The 21,009-nt window shown below is 28.4% G+C and overlaps 3 protein-coding genes, 1 long non-coding RNA gene and 2 other non-coding genes across 6 annotated transcripts; 1 reads left to right on the top strand and 5 right to left on the bottom strand.

Annotated features, from left to right (window-relative positions):
• Positions 1 to 941: 941 nt before the first annotated feature.
• LOC101505605 (AAA-ATPase ASD, mitochondrial-like) lies at positions 942 to 2,696 on the top strand. Its single transcript, XM_027332021.2, is given in 2 exon segments — positions 942 to 1,682; positions 1,685 to 2,696. Coding segments are annotated over 2 exon segments (1,527 nt in total). The 5' UTR covers positions 942 to 1,006; the 3' UTR covers positions 2,536 to 2,696.
• A 5,425-nt stretch (positions 2,697 to 8,121) lies between these two features.
• On the bottom strand, positions 8,122 to 9,325 carry LOC101489685 (thaumatin-like protein). Its single transcript, XM_073365142.1, has 2 exons — positions 9,274 to 9,325; positions 8,122 to 8,639 (listed from the first exon to the last, which is right to left on the bottom strand). Exons 1-2 carry the CDS (start codon positions 9,323 to 9,325, stop codon positions 8,122 to 8,124), a joined length of 570 nt encoding a protein of 189 aa, XP_073221243.1.
• LOC105851546 (uncharacterized) lies at positions 9,325 to 10,791 on the bottom strand. The gene is made up of 2 exons (XR_001143298.3): positions 10,674 to 10,791; positions 9,325 to 10,020 (listed from the first exon to the last, which is right to left on the bottom strand). It is a non-coding gene; the product is annotated as an uncharacterized lncRNA (long non-coding RNA).
• Positions 10,145 to 10,240, bottom strand: LOC113785597 (small nucleolar RNA R64/Z200 family). The gene has a single exon (XR_003471722.1). It is a non-coding gene; the product is annotated as a small nucleolar RNA R64/Z200 family (small nucleolar RNA).
• LOC113785579 (small nucleolar RNA Z199) lies at positions 10,573 to 10,652 on the bottom strand. The gene has a single exon (XR_003471704.1). It is a non-coding gene; the product is annotated as a small nucleolar RNA Z199 (small nucleolar RNA).
• A 3,770-nt stretch (positions 10,792 to 14,561) lies between the features above and the next one.
• On the bottom strand, positions 14,562 to 17,286 carry LOC101505277 (AAA-ATPase ASD, mitochondrial-like). Its single transcript, XM_073364954.1, has 2 exons — positions 15,996 to 17,286; positions 14,562 to 14,903 (listed from the first exon to the last, which is right to left on the bottom strand). Exons 1-2 carry the CDS (start codon positions 17,235 to 17,237, stop codon positions 14,715 to 14,717), a joined length of 1,431 nt encoding a protein of 476 aa, XP_073221055.1. The 5' UTR covers positions 17,238 to 17,286; the 3' UTR covers positions 14,562 to 14,714.
• Positions 17,287 to 21,009: the final 3,723 nt, after the last annotated feature.

The raw sequence follows: 21,009 nt of genomic DNA, 5'->3' as shown, positions 1-21,009 counted from the left end.
ATTTTCATAATATTTATTACTATAAAATTAAAATTTTCCAGTATGAAATAAATAATTTTCTTTTAAAAAATGGTGCAAGGATAGTACCACATAAATTAAACAATTTATTTTTGCAAATTCATTCATGTGCTACAACTGATATTGATCGCCATTGATTGAGAAAGATACTATTTTCTAATTCAAATATTCAAATATTGCTAGCTGTGAAATCTTTACAACAATTACAGCAATGATATGGAAATTCGATTCTTGATTAATGAGGATTAATTGGCTGCTCTTACATTTTTGTACTGCTGAATGATCGATTTGATTTACATTGTTACATTTGATTTTTAAATTAATACTTAAATGAATTTTTTTTATAAAAACTATTTTTTATCATTTAAAAAATTATAATATCTAAATATCATTTACCAAAATTTAGTTTTTTATTTATTTTTATTACTTATAATAATGAATATTAAATATTTTTTACAATAAAATATAAAAAAATTAGTATAATATATAAATAATGAAATGTTATTTTTTCTTATGAAATGATTTTTTTTCCTAAAATACAAAAATCAACAAATAGCTTTTGCATTAATAAAAATAATTTTTAATTTATTAATCTTGAAAAAAATATATCAAAACACTTTAATTTATAAATGTACCGGAAAAACTCTCTTAAAAAATAATAAAACCAGTATTCATAAATAAGCAATAAGTTATCAATACCACATAAAATAATACAATGGAATGATTTTTTATTTTTCATAAAATATCAAAATATTCTATTTATAAAACTACAATCTCATGAAATCAACAACTCTTTGTCTCCTAGTAAAACGTAGTCACCAAGAAACTCACAAGAAAACAAACAGAACGTGCGTGGTCCTTTCCAAGTCGTGAAAAAATACTTCAAAAGAAAAAACACTCCTTATAAATACCACACACTTTGAGTTCATACACCACAAGCCAAATATATTCTCTTATACATTCAAACATTTTCAAAACAATATAAGAAATGGGAATTGGAGAAATATGGTCACAACTAGGGTCAATTATGGCAAGCATAATGTTTGTATATGCCATGTATGAGCAATTCTTCCCACCACGTCTTCGTAGATATTTTCAAAAATACACACAAAAAATCACAAACCTTACATACCCTTACATCCAAATAACCTTCCATGAGTTATCTGGAGAACGTTTAAGACAAAGTGAAACTTACAAAGACATTCAAACATATCTTAGTGATAACTCATCAAAAAAAGCCAAAAGACTTAAAGCTGAAGTGGTCAAAGATAGTCAAACTCCAATTGTCCTAAGCATGGACGATAATCAAGAGATTACAGATGAGTTTAATGGAATCAAAGTGTGGTGGTCTGCTAATCACATCACCACAAAATCACAACAATTTTCATATTACCCTGCCTCTGATGAAAAGAGATTCTTAACACTAACTTTCCACAAAAGCCACCTTGATGTTATTACTAACTCATATATTCAACATGTGTTGGAAAAAGGAAAAGCTATTAAATTGAAGAATAGGCAACTTAAGCTTTTCACAAACAATCCTAGCAATGATTGGTGGGGGTATAAAAAATCAAAGTGGAGTCACACAACTTTTGAACACCCTGCAAGGTTTGAAACACTTGCAATGGAACCAAACAAGAAAGAAGAGATCATAAATGATCTTGTTAATATTATGCTAAAGTTGGTAAAGCTTGGAAACGTGGTTATTTACTTTATGGTCCTCCTGGAACTGGAAAATCTACAATGATATCCTCTATTGCTAATTTCATGAACTATGATGTTTATGATCTTGAATTAACAACTGTTAAGGATAATAATGAGTTGAAGAGACTTTTGATCGAGACGTCGAGTAAATCGATTATAGTTCTTGAAGATATCGATTGTTCGCTCGATCTTACAGGTCAGAGGAAGAAGAAAAAGGAGAAAGATGGTGATGATGAGAGTGAGGAGGCAAAAAAGGATCCTATTAAGAAAAGTGAAGAAGAACAGAAAAAGGAAAGTAAGGTAACACTTTCTGGATTGTTGAATTTTATTGATGGAATTTGGTCAGCATGTGGAAGTGAGAGGATCATAATTTTCACAACAAATTTTGTGGACAAACTTGATCCTGCTCTAATTAGAAGGGGAAGAATGGATAAACATATTGAAATGTCTTATTGTAGTTATGAAGCTTTTAAGGTACTTGCAAGAAACTACTTAGATGTTGAGTCACATGATGAATTTTTTCCAATTATTGAAAAATTGTTGGGAGAGACTAACATGACACCTGCTGATGTTGCTGAGAATTTGATGCCAAAGTCAATTAGTGAAGATTTTGAGTCTTGTTTGAAGACTTTGGTTCAATCTCTTGAGAGTGCAAAGAAAAAAGCAGAGGAGGAAGCAAAGAAAAAAGTTGAGGATGAGGAAGCACAATTGAAAATAGAGAAAGAAAAACAAGAATTGGTTCAAGAGGAAGAAAAAGTGAAGATTAATGGAAATATTGAGGGAAAATTGAAGGAGAATGGTGTCATCAATTAGTTTGGATTAGATATTTTAGTAAAAATAATTAATTATGTTTTGCTGCTTTTGATTCGACAGTTTTAAAGTTCATGTTTAATTAGGAATTAGGCATATTGAAATGATATATGTATATAACTATATTACCTGGCTTAATGTTATTTCTTATATGTTGTCATGAATTTTTTTTTCTTATGCTTTTTTTTTCACAGATTCTTATTTTCTTTGTTATTAAAGCTAAATGCAAATGATTGTGTACATTATTTATTTTTTTGACGAAGTGTATACTATGTTTAAAGGGGCGATAATTACATTTATATATAACATCATCAGAAAACAGCGAAGTTTACCAAAAATATGAAGTTTTTTTATTATATATTATATACACTACTATAGTGTGTGTATATATATATATATATCACTCATAAATTAAACTTTATATTTTTATTTACTACAATAAAGCAAGCAAAAGTTACCTTATATTTTAATTTGTACATCTATGAATTAATTATAATATTATTTATTATTATTTTAAAACCAAAATAAAAAAATACACAAAGTTTCAAAAATTAGTTAATAAAAAAAATCATCATTATAAAAAGTTAATCAAAAGTTAGTTAAAATGAAAATTTAACTGCCAAATAAAGTAATAATACTACTTAAATAACACTTTTTGTTACTACTAGCTAGAACATGGATTGTAAATAATCAGTAACAAATGTGGTCGCTTTTGACCTCCGCCTCCCCTCTTTTGTTCGTCTTTTCCTTACAAAAATGAGGTGATTTATAATTAATTTTTTGTCTGAAATTACTTCTTTCAATCAATTTTGCACTTCTTTCTTTAATCTAATAAGTGATTTTTATATATTTAAATTTTCTGTTATATTTTTATTTTATTTTATCATTTTAGTATAACTTGTTTTGTTTGTCGTCTTGGTGCGACGTTATTTTAATTTACCGTCTTGGTGTAACGTTGTTTTGTTTTTCCGTCTTGTTGCAGTGTTTCAATTTCAGAGACATTGATATTATTGATACTTTAATTTTATTATATTTGTAAATTTTGTCACATTTGTAGATATTTTGTAGTTTTATATTAGCATAGATGTTCTGAGTTTATTCATACATTCATCTTTTACGGTTTTAACGACTTTGAATGGTATCTCAGTTAATATAATTTTTATCAATCTGAATAAATGGTTGTCATTTTTTTTAGTAAAAAAAAAAAAGAAATATGGATTGAAAATAATTTGGTTTATGTAAATGGTATATATTGTTAAATAAGGATAGATTTTGCCATTTTTTTAAAACATTCAATGGAATAACAAGTAAAAGATAATTTCAAAAAATTAATGAAATGATTATAATTTATTTGTGGTATAATTTTATTTTTCTAAAGAGAATATCAAAAAGAGTGAATAGACAAATTGATCATTTAAATTGAAAGTATCAGTCAAATTAGTCTATAAATTTTATAAATTGATAAATACATCTCTAAAATTATAAAATATTAATTAAATTAGTTCATTTTTAAAATACTATCGTTCGAGATTATGATCTCATATTAATATCATGACGTGCACTAATTTTCTATAAAAATTAAATCATTTATGGACTAATTTGTCAATAATTAGTCTCTGAACAATTATAATTACTCATAAATTTATCTTTGAGATGATAAATTTCATTGACAAATTTATCTTTGAGAAAATGGTATAACATAGATAAATTATATATTTAATTACAGTATCACATTAAAATATTTAAATTAAAAAATTTACCAAAGAACTATTGTAGTTAACATTTTATTATTTTAAAGATACATTTATCCATTTACAAAATTTATGAATCAATTTAATTGAAATTTATCATGTTAAAACCAATTTACCTATTCACTTAAATAAAAAACCACCCTTGACCCTCAATACGTCCCTTCTTTTAACCAATGCAAAGTAGGTTTGGGATCCCAAAGTCACACCACTTTTTATATAAAATCCAAAGGCACACCACTAGCAAGTAGCAACTATATACAAATGAAATAATAGAGGCGTGCATGTAAACGTCATTTTTTTCATAGTCTATGATGACTTTAGATCGAAGCATTCAGTCAACGTAATGTGTTGAAATAACCAAAATAATACGACAAAAAGGCAAAAACATAAAAATATGAAAAGTAACTAAATAAAAACAAAACACGCTAAACAATAAATATAAAAGCTAAAAAGTTAAGAAAATGGTATCACGAAGAATGAGCTAACTACTATAATTTTTTTGTCGTCTAAATGGATAGATATAAAATATTATAATGTGAATAATAATAATAATGAAAATAATAATAATAATGAAAATAAATAAATAAAAAACATAAAGAAAGAAAACTTACATATCACAATGAAATGAGAAGTGAAGGAAGATTTGAGTGTGATTTAAAAACGACAACAACAAAAAGTAAAGTGGAAGTCTTAAAGATTTGGTAGGATCGCTTGGACCACACCCTAAATGTCATAGATCTACTTTATAAATATTAATATTGTTAATATTAAAAGTCGTATTATTATTAAAAGTCGTATTATAAATTGTGTACATTGTTATTTTAATATATTTATACTATTATATTTTAAGAATATTTATTAATTTAAATACAGTTTATATTGAGTGAACCTACAAAAAGTAGAGTGCTTCAATACCATGTTCACTCTTCTTTATAAGTCATGTCATCAATGTCCACTCTTATAACTTGCTCTTTGTCAACATAAAATATCTTTCTTCTTTACATTATTTATGGAAGAAAACTATGGTTTGGTCCAATGGTCTAGTAGTAGTAGCTTAGGTCATGTCAAGGTGGTACTTTCCATTAGAAAGGTATCTTATGTCATAAGAATTGTGAAAAGCTTACCAATTTATTCTTTTAATAGAGAAGATGTTTAAATGTATTATTGATCTCTTCATATATTTATAAAAAGTCAAGATCTTTTTCTGACCACTAATTTTGGAGCTTAATTCTACTTATGTATCAAGTTTATTAAATTATTGAGGTTAAACTTATAGATTTATTAATTTTGGAGCTTAATTCTACTCATGTATCAAGATTTTTTTTTCTTACAAATAGTTTTGGTTAAGGAATTAAAAATTAATATATTTTATTATCAAATTAAATCAACAATAGTTAAATAATATATTATTTATAAATAAATTTGATCATATTTTTACACCACTAAATTAAAATTAAAAAATTATTTCATTTAAAGAAAAACAAATTTAATTATTGGAGTCAATGTTAATTTGGATTAGTTATCAAGTGAGAATATATTGTTTAAATAAAAAATAAATAAAAAATAATCTTAATCTTAATTCAAAATCCTAAAAATTCAATTTTTCCCCAAATTGAAAAGTTTCGACTGAACGTGTAGGAATGCTAGATGAAAAATCACCATGATGCCTTAAATATCATTTCTACTAACCATTGTTTGTTTTTTTAGTCTGAAAACACCTTCCTTTCTTCTCGGTGATCAAACCCTTCATCCCAATCTTTAAACATCTTGTTTCCTTAATTTTTTAAATCATTTAAACTTGTTAAAACTCTTTAAAATCATTTTTGTGCATGTCTAAATTTGTCCATCGGACACAATCAATAAAGTAGGGATAATAACCCAAAACTAAAAAACTTAAGTCAAAGTTGCAATTCAAAACAAAAAAAGCTCAAAAAACAATTTAATCGGAACATCGTGTTCTCCTTTGTCACAAACTTCTTTTTATTAAAGGTTTTTTTGTTATGATTAGTGATTTAATTTTATTACAAAAATTATTTGGGAAAAAGAAAAATGAAAGAAAACAACTGCCAAGAAATCTAGCCCATAGGATTACATTTACGCTTTATGGTTGTGATGTTTGTGAATGATTTATATGGTAGGAAAAAATTTAATTAGATGTGCATAAATAAATTTAAGGTAAGTATGCTTGTTGAGCACGATTTATGTTCGTTACTATTATATGTGAAACTGTGTTCGTAATGCCTCTCGTATGTATGTGAAAATGTGTTACGTTACATTAATTTATTCTAATACGAGGATTTTGGAAGTTGAAATTCTTTGAATAAACTGTTTTGGATGTGAGGGATTTTGGAAGTTGAGATTCTTTGTATAATTAGAGTGTGATGTATAAAAATTCAAAATTGAGAGTTTTAATTTGAGATGTATAATTATTTTCATGTTTTATACACTTTTATGAAAGAAACTCTTTGAGACTATTTTCCCCTTTATTTTTCAGAACACTGGAATATTTTTATCTCACCCTAATTATTGTTTTTATTTTAGCAGCTGGAGGAACATAAGACATGAATTTAGCATCATAAATCAGTTACAAACTTGGGGAATTAGAATTTGATGTTTTGTTTTATGATGTAATCAGTGGATCGTAGTTTGTTTTCAAGATGTAATATTTTATGAATCTACTAAACAAGTTGTAAATTATATTTATGAATGTACTTTTCAGTTATGATGGTGATTATTAGTTATCTCTGTTTTATTAAAGTGTATGAGTCCAATTATCATATTCTAGACAACTGATAATGAGTCTTATTTCTCGTAATTCACAAATTAAGAACTAACCAGATACAATGGTGAAGATTTTTTTTTAGATTCATTGACTGCAATACTTCCATGGAAATCGTAATCGAATCAGTGAAAACTGAGAACGATAACTCTGTTATGCGAGAACAAGAAGAAAGAAAAAAGAAAAACAAGTGATGCTCTATTTCTGGTTCAATTTTACAAAAGCGGCAAAAATTAGGGCACTGAATTATGCAGCAGTCTACAATTTCAAGGAGGTTGTCTCTACAAAGCTTGTAAGCAATTCTTACTGTATATATATATATATATACATGTCAGTTTTAGAGCATTAATCGTTCTATGAAGCACTGAGTCATAGACATCGGACATTGCATTGGCACTTCATGTCGAGAATAATTTACAAATTAAAAAAAAATTGAATGTATTGAACATTGGACGCATCAGTCTTTAAGTATAAGTGCTACACAGTTCATGTTTAATTTTGTCTTGTATGAGCTAGTGGTTGTTGGGTTGTTGTTTTTGCATGTGTGGGTGGCATGATCTAGAAAATTAAGTTTGTATTATAGATACGTGCATCCTACCAATATGTGGTTGGTCTGATTGGTAAGGGAACCAAACACTTAAAGTAAGTGGTCACGGATTGATCTCACCTTGTGTGTCCAACCAATATTGTCAATCGCAGATTGAACAAAATAGCAGTTTGTTCAAATTTCGTCACGTTATAGTGATTTAGCGCTGCTGTAATCACTATTTGACAATACTACTTTGTTTAACATATTCCTCAACAGAGATAGACACTGTTAAACCAGTGGTGGATACTTCATACCTGTAACATAGTTATAAAAAATATATTTAGGAACACCAGTTTGTTTGAAAGACTTGAGTTGGTTACAACTCGGTTAACACCTATTTGATCAAACAGATTTCTTTCTAGTAGTGAGAAAGCAACTTAGGAATAGCATTATACAAAAAGTTTATTTTATTAAAAAAAATATATACTCTGAAGTGTTACATATATTTCTGAAATTAACCATAATTCAAACTAATAGATGGCACCATTGTCCTTCACTTCTTCTGCAGATTTTCCATCAGCCTTCACTGCCTTCAGCTGAACTTCCTTTTTCTTTGCCTCCTCCTCTTCCTTTTTCTTTACACTCTCAAGAGATTGAAGCTCATTAGGACACAAACTTTTAACATCCTTCAAACAACCTTCAATGTTACATTTTGAATTAATGTTCTTGCTTGGTGTGATAGAAACAGGAACAATGTAACCATCAACAAGACTAACACCATAGAAATTTGTTTTCCCTTTATCACCTTGAAGTGTGATTTCATCTAATGTAGCTGGTGGAGTACCTATTAGTCCATTGCATGCTAGTTTTCCATCACTATCCCCTGTTTCACAAGATGGTTTCCAACTATTTGAATCAAAATTGCAACCTGTACTAGCCCAAATTCTACCACTCCATGACCATGGTGCTTGAATTTTCTTGGTTTGGCTTGATGCAAGGCAGAATCCACCATATGCTATAATTGGTTGGCCAGTGTTTGATGGAGTTGCTGGCCATATTGGAAATGGACATTTGTTGTGTATATAGAATGTAACTTGATGTCCACCTATATTCCTTGAATTTCATTTCATCTAAAATTCAAAATATTTCTAAAATTCAAAATATATGAAGCACTTACATAAATACTGACATCAGACACGAGTCAGACATTGATTGACAAATATTGATAATTATTAAATATAGTTACATTTATTAATATCAATCGAGACAATGAATGTGTCTTCAATTTAAAATGTTGGTGATACATAATAGCTCCACATAATTACTAGAAGTAAAATCAAATAAGATTAATGAGAAAAATAAAATGAGTTATTTAAGATAAATATAAAAAACTTTTTAGATGGATCGTTTCAATATAATGTTACTTTGTTATATTATTTCTTCAATTATCTCTACAAATATTTACTTCATTTCCAACTCAAGAGAAATAGAGCACAATGTAAAAAAAAAGTCTAACAACAAGATTGAAATGCTACTACTCTAATTAAATTATAAGTGACTCTTGACTGGAACAGTTTTTGTTAAACTTTATTTATCTTCTGGTCAAATGCAGCACTAGTTTTTCTAATTTACAAAAGTGCTAAGGAATATCACTCGTTTAAGGAGATGGACCTACTAAGTACATCTTATTCGGTAATGATGCAAAGTTGAAGCTCCTGTTGAATAAGTTTGCATTGGTCTAAAAGTTATTATTATTAAGCTTCATCTAGAAAAGCCCTAGAAATAATCTTATCGTTGAAACATGGCAACAAATTGGCTCAATTCATCAAGAATAGAAAAAGAACCAACTGAGAAGCTGAACTCATCCCTATTTGATGCTATTTCTTCAAACCAGCTTCCACTTTCTTCAATTTCAATCTGTTTTTTAGAAGTTTGATTCTGCTAAAACTGATAAACAATAGAAAAAAACTGGAATTGCATTGCTTTGTTTTCTTTATTGAAAATCATTGAAGGTAACAATTTTTCAATAATCGCATACCAATTTATCATAACAAAAACTGACAACATTAAGCAAACATTGGACACCAACTATAACCAACTAATACTAACAAAATAGAAACACACATTTGATTAAGCCAGTGCTATTCAAAATGTTACAAGTTAATGTCTTAAAAAACCAACAGAATTTAATAATGACATCAACATTTTGATCAAATACAATTAATTCATTTTTTCAAATTATTAATGAAAACATCGCATCCATATCAGAATTCGTGTAGATATGTATGTCTCATGGCCAGTCCCAAATGGTAAAGGCAGCAACCCGCTCCACAAGGCAATGGAATATGAGACAACTCTGGCGGAGATGACACCAGTTACAGCAGCACCGTCGACACCGAAAGCATTGATTTATGACAGTTACTTGAGAACTATACAAACACAAATTAGTTTGCTCTCAATTAGTACTGAGATTCATCGGAAATCTCCCGTCAATATTTCAAATTTCAAATATTTAAAAATTAAAAAATAAACAAAAAAATTGCATTTAAGAAATTTCTGCTCAGTGAATAAGAATTGTCATTCTCATAGATTATGAAAATCTCTGAAGTCTGACATGTGAATTTACATCTTAGTTCATCACAACAGAAATACGTTAAAATCATAATCATAAATTCATATACAAATTTTTTTCTTCTAAAATAAAAAATTTGATTCAGAATATCACATAACCACATATACATGTTAGATTCAATCTCAGAATCACAAAACAAAACCTAAATAAAATTTCAAATTACAAAAAATAAAAATAAAAAATGTGAATTGTTTTATAGAGAGATCAGAGATTGGAAAAAGTAGTCGGTCACGGTGAATCAGAAACACGGACCAATGTAAACATCATCATATCCCTTTTTTTCTTAATTCAAAACAAAATTTGTTAAATAAAAAAACATAATTAAATTTTTAAAAGAAAGTAAATGATAAATCATCAGAGACTTAAATACTAGGAATCATAGAACGAATCCATCATATTGTTGCAGTTATTTTTTCTCATCACGTGATTGAAAGAACAACAAAAACATACATGATGAAAGAATGATGCAAAAGAAAAACCTAATTGGAGATGTTCTTAATAAAACAGAGAACTGAGGCCAAAATATATAGGGAAGGAATTGGTCGGTGTGTCAATTTATAAACATGGTTGGAAGAATCTAGATAACGAAAACCCTAAAATTGAAATACACTATTATCGTGCAAAATTGCTATTAACACCTTTTCCTTATAATTTACACCCCTAACATATTAACTTATTTTTAAAAAAGAATTTTCTTTTTGAAATTGATTTTCCAAAAAGCTATATTTCATATGTTTAATTTTATCATTGTCCAAAACTATGATAAAACCCTTGTTAGTTGATAATTATCTATGGTCATCTAGTATCAAATCTAACTCATCTAAACTTTTATCTATAAAAAAAATATATTTCAATTTTTTTGTTTTATTTTGACAATTAAATAATTGTTATAATAGTCTGGAATAAAATTATAGAGTAGCAAAATAACCGTACGTTAAAGAACTACAAAAAATCTTACGGTAAAAACTCTAATATGTTCAAAGTAAATAAGCTATTAAGTCCTAAACATATAATAAAATTAGCACATTTATGACGTCACGATTGACAATTTACACAATTGTCTACCAAGTAGGAAGTTTGAGGAGATGTTTGATTTCATCCAAAATGCATTGAAGGGTGGAGTCAAGGTTATTCATGTCTAACAACAAAATTGACGACCGACGAATCAACTTTGAATATGACATGAGTAAGGGATAAATCACGAACAATATGGATATCATACTTTGCGGTGGTGAGTTCTACTATCAAGGAGGCGTTATTGTTGCTAATTTTGACATAAAAGCATCTTGTAATTTTATCGAGGTTATCATAGATTATATCCTAAAGAATATAAGATCCATCAATATTTATTTTATAAACACCAAGGAGTAACTTCTTTCAATGAGGATTGATGACTTTTCCGTACTTCACTGCATGAAACACTCATATTTGCAATTTCCTTTTTAATGGCATGAGTATAGTTTCATATTATAGAAGATAGTTAATCCCCACAAGAGACTTTGATAAAAGACTAATTTAGCTTTATTTTAAGTAATATTTGAAGTGATGTAATGATTTATTCTCATAGTTTTAGAATAATTTGTTGTAGCTAAAATATCATTAAAATAGGGAGTTGAATATGAATATTGTTGTTTTAAAATTTTCTCATGTGTTCTAAATCACTATCCTCTCTAAGAGAATCAGAATCAGATGATAGAAATTTAAAACTTTTAATTTGAGCTAAATAAATAAAAGAGAGAGTATAAAAGATAACACACACAACTTTATATTGGTTCACTCAATGAAGGTTACGTCAAGTCCTCACACACTTGTGAGTTTTTTACTAAGCATCAAACAGATTAACCTCTCACAGAGGTTAGTTACACTTTGTGTATTATTTAGCCTCACCAAGTTTACAACCTTGTTTCTTACAAGTTTCAACTATTTCCAAGTGTAAGTCACATGGAAATTACAAAGTGATATAAGTATGATGTTTCTCTTTACTTAACATTTTCTGCAAGATATTTCAAAGATCTAGTGTAAGATTATAGAAAGTATAAAGAGATGATATAAATTGCTCTTGATAGCTTTTAGAATCTTGCTCTTTTCATGCAATGTTGTTGTGTGTCTGTTAATGAAGAGCTCCTTCATTCCTTTTATAGAGATCTTGTGATACTCTTTCCATGTGTCAAACACTTTATGACCGTTGGGGACTTAATCAAAAAGTCCAAGGTCATTAATCATAATTACATAAATGTCATCCAGTTGTCCTTGGACTAATTCAGTCCATCCTCGTATAGGAGGTTCAATCCTCCTAGAAACTTGGACATGAGCTGTCCTTTTCATTTTTTCATTCTTCAAGACATTTAAGACTATAGTTTTGTCTTGTTAGCTATTGTCTTTCTATACGTTGATGTGTTGGGTCATTTTCAACATGTGAGGATGAAGTGAACTACAAATGCATCCTCTTATAGTCCATCCTCGTACATACAAACTCTGACATTTGACCTATTCATTTAAATTACTTTTTTTTCATTCATTCTTTTACATTGATTTATCTTCTCTTAATAACTAGGAATCATTGTTTCAATTAGGGATGGGAATAGACTAGGTCGTCTATCAGGGGCCTATGGCATGGCCTACTTATAGTCTAGCCTAGCCTGACCTATTTAATAAAAAGGTTAGGCTCAGACTATTTTTAAAGCCTATTTATTTAAATAGGTCAGGCGCAGACTTATAAAAAAGCCTATTATGCCCGACACGCCGGCCTATATATATATATATTTTATTATTTATTAATGTTATTTTTTATTATATTAATAATATTATTTCCTATTTTAAATTATATCAATTAGGCAACCACTCAGTAGTCATTCCATATTCGGTAGTCGTTCTATATTGGGTAGCTGTTCCATATTCGGTAGCCATCCAATTAGTCAATCACTCATCGTTCCATATTTGTTTGAGAAGTAATAATAGGTGCATTTGTTTCAGAAAAAAAAATATATATTCTTTGAAACCAAAAAATATGTTTTAGGGTTTAAAGGATGTTTGTTTCAGATTTTTTAAAAATCATTTTGTTAGAAAAATTATTTTGTGTTTAATATATATAGATATGTAAATTGATATTGGTATGTAGAGACTATCATGTGGTATGAATAGAGCATTTAAATGTTTTAATATGAATAAGGCTATACTCATATCACATGGTGCTCTCCACATACCAATATCAATGTACATATCTATATATATTAAACAAAAAATAATTTTTCTAACAAAATAATTTCAAAAAAATCTAAAACAAACATCCTTTAAACCCTAAAACATAATTTTTGGTTTCAAAGAATATATGTTTTTCTCAAACAAACGCACTCATTATTAACTCTCAAACAAATATGGAACCACTACTGAGTGATTGACTAATTGAATGACTACCGAATATGGAACGACTACAGTGATTGCCTAATTAATATAGTTTAAAATAGAAAATAATATTATTAATATAATAATATTAATAAATAATATATATATATATATATATATATATATATATATATAGGTCGGTCTGTCAGGCCTATTAGGTTTTTTTTATAAACTTAAGTCTGATCTATTTGAATAAATAGGCTTTAAAAATAGTCTGAGTCTAGTTTTTTTATTAAATAGGTCATGCCATAACTATGTCATACCATAGGCCCTGACGAACGATCTATCATATTTTCATCCCTACTTGCATTGACACTTGATATCAAGAATAATTTACAAATTAAAAGAAATTGAATGTAACTACATGTATCTGTGTCATCCTGAATGTATTGGGCATTGGACACATTAGTCTTTAAGTGTCAGTGCTACGCAATTCATGTTTCATTTTATCTTGTATGAGCTAGTGGTTGTTGTGTTGTTGTTTTTGCATGTCTGGGTGACATGATCTAGAAAATTAAGTTTGTGTTCTAGATACGTGCATCCTACTGAGATGTTGTTGGTCTTAGTGATAAGGGAACTAGATACTTAAAGTAAGTGGTCACAGATTGAATCTCATCTTGTGTGTCCAACCAATGTTGTCAATCTGCGATTGAAGAAAATAGCAGTTTGTTCAAATTTCACCACGTTATAGTCATGTAGTGTTGTTGTAATCACTATTTGACAATACTTCGTATTAAGTGGTGTATCACAGAACAATAATTATTTGGTTAAATTTTGCTATGCGATACTGCCACTGTAGCCGTTATTGGACAACGTGTTTAACATATTCCCCGACAGAGATAGAAAACTGCTAAACCAGTGATGGTGGATACTTCATACCTTTAACATAGTTATAAAAAAGATACTTAGGAACACCAATTTGTTTGAAAGGCTTGAGTTGTTTACAACTCGGTTAACACCAATTTGATAAAACAGATTTCTTTCTAGTAGTGAGAAAGCAACTTAGGAAAACTGATAATCCAAACTGAAGTGTTACATATATTTCTGAAATTAACCATAATCCAAACTGATAGATGGCACCATTGTCCTTCACTTCTTCTGCAGATTTTCATTAGCCTTCACTGCCTTCAGCTGAACTTCCTTTTTCTTTGCCTCCTCCTCTTCCTTTTTCTTTACACTCTCAAGAGATTGAATTAGATTCTTCAAGCAAGCCTCAAAATCTTCTGTGTTGGACTTTGGCATCAGAGATTCAGCAACATCAGAAGGTGTCATATTAACCTCTCCCGACAACTTTTCAATAAGTGGAAATAAATCATCATTAGAATCAATATCCAAATAGTTTTTTGCAAGCACCTTGAAAGCATGATAGCTACAATAGGACATTTCTATATGCTTATCCATCCTCCCCTTCCTAATAAGAGCAAGATCAAGTTTGTCCACAAAATTGGTTGTGAAAATTACGATTCTCTCGCCTCCAGATGCTTACCAAATCCCCTTCCTGTGATTTTTAGAGCGTATTTTTGAACAAACCTATGAAGCTGAAATGGGAAAAAAAATTCATACATGCCATACAAAAAATTTTGGGCTAGTATCTGTGAGACTAGTGGTGACCTTGTTTTCTTCATTCCTTACTTTGAAATGTTTAATTTCTTAGAGAATATAGGGTTGGGTTGCCATGTGTACAATGTACGTTATATTGATGATTCTGTTTTTCTTTAAATGTTGATGATTTCTGTGACTGATGATGAAATATTGTTTTAAAATTCTATTAAATCATTCATGCCATCTGAATTGATGATTCCATGATTTAATGTTAATGATTATTATGACAACCATGATATTGTCTTACACTTATCTTATTCTTATAACAATCTATGTATTTAATTTTCATGTCAAATGTAAATCAATCATAACCTTACGAAAATTAGTATGACAAATATTAATTATAGTATAATATACTAGAACTTATAAACTTTTAAAACTAAATTCTCTCATCCTGCACAAAATCTAAGCATAGCCCATCAATCTTCCATTCAAAACCAGTTAGAAAAAACTACATATATATGAATAATAATAAAAATAAACTATTGTTATTAAGAAGTTTCAAAACATTAAAATAATATTATATTACTAATCTAAATTAATGGATTAGGCCATTCTCCCTGACTTCCACCCATATTTTTTCATTAGATTTCACATATTCTTCTTCCCCTCGAGGCATTGTTCCATCTCAGCTTCCTCATCTCTCTTTTCTGTTTTTTCCTTTGCTCTCTCAAGAGATTTAATTAGATTCTTCAAGCGAGTCCCAAAATGATCAGTAATTGACTTTGGCATCAAATTCTCAGCAACATCAGCAGGAGACATATTGACCTCTCCCAATAATTTTTGAATAATTGGAAACAAAACATGATCAGAATCATTATCCCAATAGTTCTTTGCAAGAACCTTGAAAGCTTGATAGCTACAATAAGACATTTCAATATGCTTATCCATCCTTCCCCTCCTAATAAGAGCAGGATCAAGTTTGTCCACAAAATTTGTTGTGAAAATTATGATCCTCTCACTTCCACATGCAGACCAAATTCCATCAATAAAATTCAACAAACCAGAAAGAGTTACATTACTTTCTTTACCATTACCATCTTTGTCTTCCTTCTCATCCTTTGTCCTTTGGCCAGTGAGATCAATAGAACAATCAATGTCCTCAATTACAATAATGGATTGGCTCGACGTCGCAATCAAGAGTCTTTTCAACTCATTGTTATCCTTGATAGTTGTTAGCTCAAGATCATAAACATCATAGTTCATAAAATTAGCAATAGCAGATATCATAGTAGATTTTCCAGTTCCTGGCGGTCCGTAAAGTAGATAACCACGTTTCCAAGCCTTTCCAACTTTAGCATAGTAATCTTTTCCTGATTTGAACTTAATAAGATCATCTATAATCTCTTCTTTCTTCTCTTGATCCATAGCAAGTGTTTCAAATGTTGCAGGGTGTTCAAAAGTTGTTTGGCTCCACTTGCTGCTTCTTGGTTTCCACCAATCATTGCTAGGGTTGTTTGTGTAAAGCTTAAGCTTCCTGTTCTTCAATTTAAGAGCTTTTCCTTCTTCCAACACATGTTTGATGTAAGAGGTAGTGATGAGTTCACGGTAATTTTTATGGAAAGTTAGTGTTAAATATATTTTATCATCTGAATCATTAGGGGTGTTATGAGAAAACCACCAAACTTTTACCCCTTGGAATTTATCTTCAATCTCTTCAGCGTCCTCCATTGTAAGGACAAGTGGAGTTTGGCTATTTGCAACAACTTCAGCTTTAAGTCTTTTGGCATTTTTCAATGAATTTGCACTGAGATATGTTTGGATGCATGAGTAAGCGTCGCTGCGTTTGAGGCACTGTCCTGATATAAACTCAGGGAAGGTTATATGCATGTAAGGGGACATAAAGCCTATGAATTTTTGAATGTATTTTCTAACAAGTTTATGAAAGTGATATGGGACGAATTTCTCATATATGCCATACAGAAACATTAAGCTAGCCAGAATTGACCAAAGTTTTTTCTTTCGGGCAATTATGTTTTGGCTTAGTTGTGGTAACTCTATATTCTTCATGTCTTAAACTTTGAAAAGTTTAATATATTTCAAAGAGAAATATATATAGGGTTTGGTTCTATTTTTTTTTCTTTCAAAAATGAACCAATAGACAGAAAGAACTATGAAAACATATATGATGAAAGAATGAATGAAGCAAAAGAGAAACAAAAGAAAAACCTAATTGGAGATGTTGTTAGTAAATGATATGCATTAGATTGTTATGCGTATAGAAACTAAAATTTGTTAGATTGGTATGTGTAGAGTGCATCATGTAGATTGATATGTGTAGGGTGCCTCATGTAGATGGTATGTGTATAAAAACTAAAATTTATTTTATCAATTTTTTTATTAATTATAAAATTGCAATTTTTATTTGAGACTCAATTTTTAAGATTAGAACAGAACTCCAAAATCTTTAAAATTGATGGTGTGTTATGTTTTGTACCAACTTTGTGGCTTGATTGAAACTGAGGGATGTATCTATAAACATGTTAAGTAGTTAGTGTGAGAGGAGGCTACTATTTTGTAGATTTATGAATTAGTGTAATGCATTATCATTATCATATGTCTTATGTTTTGTGTCATGTGCACTACTTTAATGTATATAGATATACATTTTTTTTTGTAAGTTTGATAAAATAAGAAAATTAATTGGAACTATTTTGCAAGTGTTAATTAATTGTAAAATTTTCTATCTATCTATATATATAGTTTAAATTTTATTTCAAAATATAAGTTGAAAATAATAATCTTTACAGTAATGAACTATTTAAAAATGTGTTTTTGATGATTAAAATATGAATGAATTTTTAGAAATCTTATAGATTTTAAAAATATCCGTGATTTATTTTATTTGTATTGTGTTTAGAAATGTGATTTATCTTAGTTGTTCTTATTTAGACTTGAATTATTGAAAAATAATTTAAAGAAAAATTTGGAATTCTCAATGAATTATTTTTGGGTGCTAAATGTTTAATGATATTTTTTTAATAATAATTTAAGTCTAGAAATTAATTTTAGAATGATGTGTAACCTTGAAAGTGGTTTTTGCACTGCCTGATTCAATTTGGTTTGGTAATGTATTGTATCTTCTAGTAAATAATTATTTATCTTATATTTTACTTGGAAAATCTATATATGCTTCCATTTGTTGTAACTTTTAAGTGATGGTTAACTCAAAAGAAAATTTAATCGTGATCAATTTGTAGCAGTTAGACCTCTATGAGAATATGTTTCATTTTTTGAATCATTGTTTGAGTTATGAGATGAATGTAAAATCTTTGTGTTAATTTTGGATTAGTTATTTGAATGTGTATATGATTATGTAAATATTAAATTGTTCGTGTTTCAAGTGTTTTAATTGTTGGGGATCGGTGTATAGAGTTAGAGTAGTTGAGAGCAATTAAAAGTGAAATAGTTATATATTTCTTCAATCGGATTATTAATTATATATTGATACTAGTGTCATTTCCTTGGTTGTAAGTAGTTGTAAATTACCAATAAATTATTGTTAATGTGTAATTAAGTGAATTTTTCACTTGAAGTAAGGAGTAGGAGTTGTGGTGCCGCCTTCACACTCATGAACCACGTTAAAGATACTTTTAATTATCCATATTAGAAATTGAATAACTGCAGTTATAGTTCCTTAAGTAGTTGACTACATGAGTAGGAGGGACTAGTTACCCCGATGACTCATCGTCAATAAAAGAGAAAACGATAACTCATTATTTTGCTAGAAGTACCTTTTAATTTTATTTTTAACGAGTTAAAAAAAACATGTTCATTGCTTATATCAATTGAATGAATTTAATTATTAAATATATATTATTAGGGAATAGTATCTCTATATTAGTTTTTTTTCTTTCTCCTTGATTATATACAGCGCATGTTTTTATAGAGTAATTGATTGTAAATCTATTATAATATTATTAAGTTGTTAGATGTGTTTAATATTTTAAAAATAGCTCTCTTTGTCAGACCTAAGTTAAATTTGTTGAATGTTTGGTGATAAGATTTAAACTTTATTTTAAGGAGTAAAACTAGTAATTTTTTGTTTGAAAGAACTAGTTGAAATTGACAACATACTTCAAATGTGTTTAATTTATCAAAACTAAATGAACTACGTTATTATTTGTAAAATCTATATGTTATGTTATCTTTTATATGTAAGTTATAGTGAGTAACTCTATGGTATTTTATTTCATAATGGAATGATAAATGTGATATTTTATTTCATAATTGAATGATAAATGTTGTGTTTAATTGATTTATTTTGTCATGTTATTCTATCATGCTATGTTAGTTGATTTTTACATGTTGTGCTTAATTGGAGATTGAATGTCTTAAATATGTTTGTAGACTAAGTTTGAATCTTGAGGGTGGTAAGTTAGATATTAGTTCACTCACCACAAATTTCGATGACGAAATTCTTTAACAATGGGAGAATTGTAACACCCTAAATTTTATGGTAAACTATTTTATTGATTAAATAGGATTTTAAATAGTTAATTTGATGTTAAAATTATTATAAAATATATGTTAATAAACTTTGTGATTAATTTCCGTTATATAGATGATTTTTATGATGTGCTAGTTTTATATATACTAGATTAAATGAGCGATATCAATAATAAATATTACATCTTATTATTTAATATATTTTTTAAAAAATAATAGTATTTAGTGTAATATATATTTTAAAGAAAAAGATTTTATGCGATTTTACGTGTATATACGCACACCGGCCCAATTAATATAGCATTCTTTTATGCGTTTGACTAATATTAAATGTGTACTTAATTATATTTATTTAATTCTAAATATATTTTATTTTAATTATTTACTTTATAAATAATTATCTTGAGATAGTGGTAATATTGTGTTTGATTTTCTTTATTTTTATATACTTATTATGATATTGTGATTATATATATATTAAAACATTAGTTTTATTAATTATTGGTTTTATTTAAAAATAAATAAAGGGACCAATGGGTTTGACCCATGTGTGAACCCTAATTGTTAATAAAATAAAACAAACAAAAAATGGAATGAAGTTGGACGGCGGCCGTAAAACCAAATAGAAACACAACAACAATCTATAGTTTGACACGATGATCGATAATTGTTCTAAAAAAGTTTTTCCGTTCTTGTCCAAATTTTATTATGTCGTTTTATTCATTTAGGTAGTCAAATAAACATATTTCCTCAGATTTTTTAACCATCCAAATTTCTCTATAAAATATTCGACTTCTCCGTTTATAAAACTCCTTAGTTTGAACCGTTCTCCTTCACCGTAAGTCCGATTTGAGTGAAACCAACGCCAAAACGACCGTGTGAAAAATTTCTATTTTATCCAATGATTTGTTTTATGATTTATTGTAAGTTTCCTTGATAGAATTTCAAATTTAGTTTTTAGAGTATCTTTTCATAAACTATTTTTAACGTTTACCCATAAACTGTCGACTTAGATCGATTGATGGACAAAGAGTCGATGAACAAAGGTTGTTTGCTCGTGGAATCATATTCGTGTGTGAAAGCGTCTAAATAAGGTAAGGGGTGAGAGAGCGTTTGAATTCATGAGTATAATATATTGTGAGATGAACGGGAAAATCGTATTTCCCAACGATTCATCTGGGGCTCGTTACGTACGGCAGTAGCCCTTTGAGTGATAAATTAATTAATCTGCAAATAAGAAAATTGTGAGATTAAAATGTGAAATAGAAATATTTATAAGGTGTTGATTGATTTAATTTCGTTAAATGTGTGATATTTTATATTATTGTGATAT

The sequence above is a fragment of the Cicer arietinum genome, chromosome 2, assembly GCF_000331145.2.
Source record: "Cicer arietinum cultivar CDC Frontier isolate Library 1 chromosome 2, Cicar.CDCFrontier_v2.0, whole genome shotgun sequence".
Classification (NCBI taxonomy): domain Eukaryota; kingdom Viridiplantae; phylum Streptophyta; class Magnoliopsida; order Fabales; family Fabaceae; genus Cicer; species Cicer arietinum.
The sequence above is the reverse complement of the archived record's forward strand: the minus strand, read 5'-3'. Positions and strand labels throughout refer to the sequence as shown.

What these genes read in the sequence shown, in the direction of transcription:
- LOC101489685 (XM_073365142.1), bottom strand. Translation starts at nt 9,325, where the DNA reads ATGCAAACTTATTCAACAGGAGCTTCAACTTTGCATCATTACCGAATA. An exon ending in GCATCATTACCGAATAAGAT is followed by an intron (nt 8,640 to 9,273) that starts GTACTTAGTAGG and finishes CAATATGGCCAG; the next exon opens with CAACTCCATCAAACACTGGC.
- LOC101505277 (XM_073364954.1), bottom strand. Translation starts at nt 17,237, where the DNA reads ATGAAGAATATAGAGTTACCACAACTAAGCCAAAACATAATTGCCCGA. An exon ending in TTCAAAAATTATTGGGAGAG is followed by an intron (nt 14,904 to 15,995) that starts GTCAATATGTCT and finishes TTGTCGGGAGAG; the next exon opens with GTTAATATGACACCTTCTGA.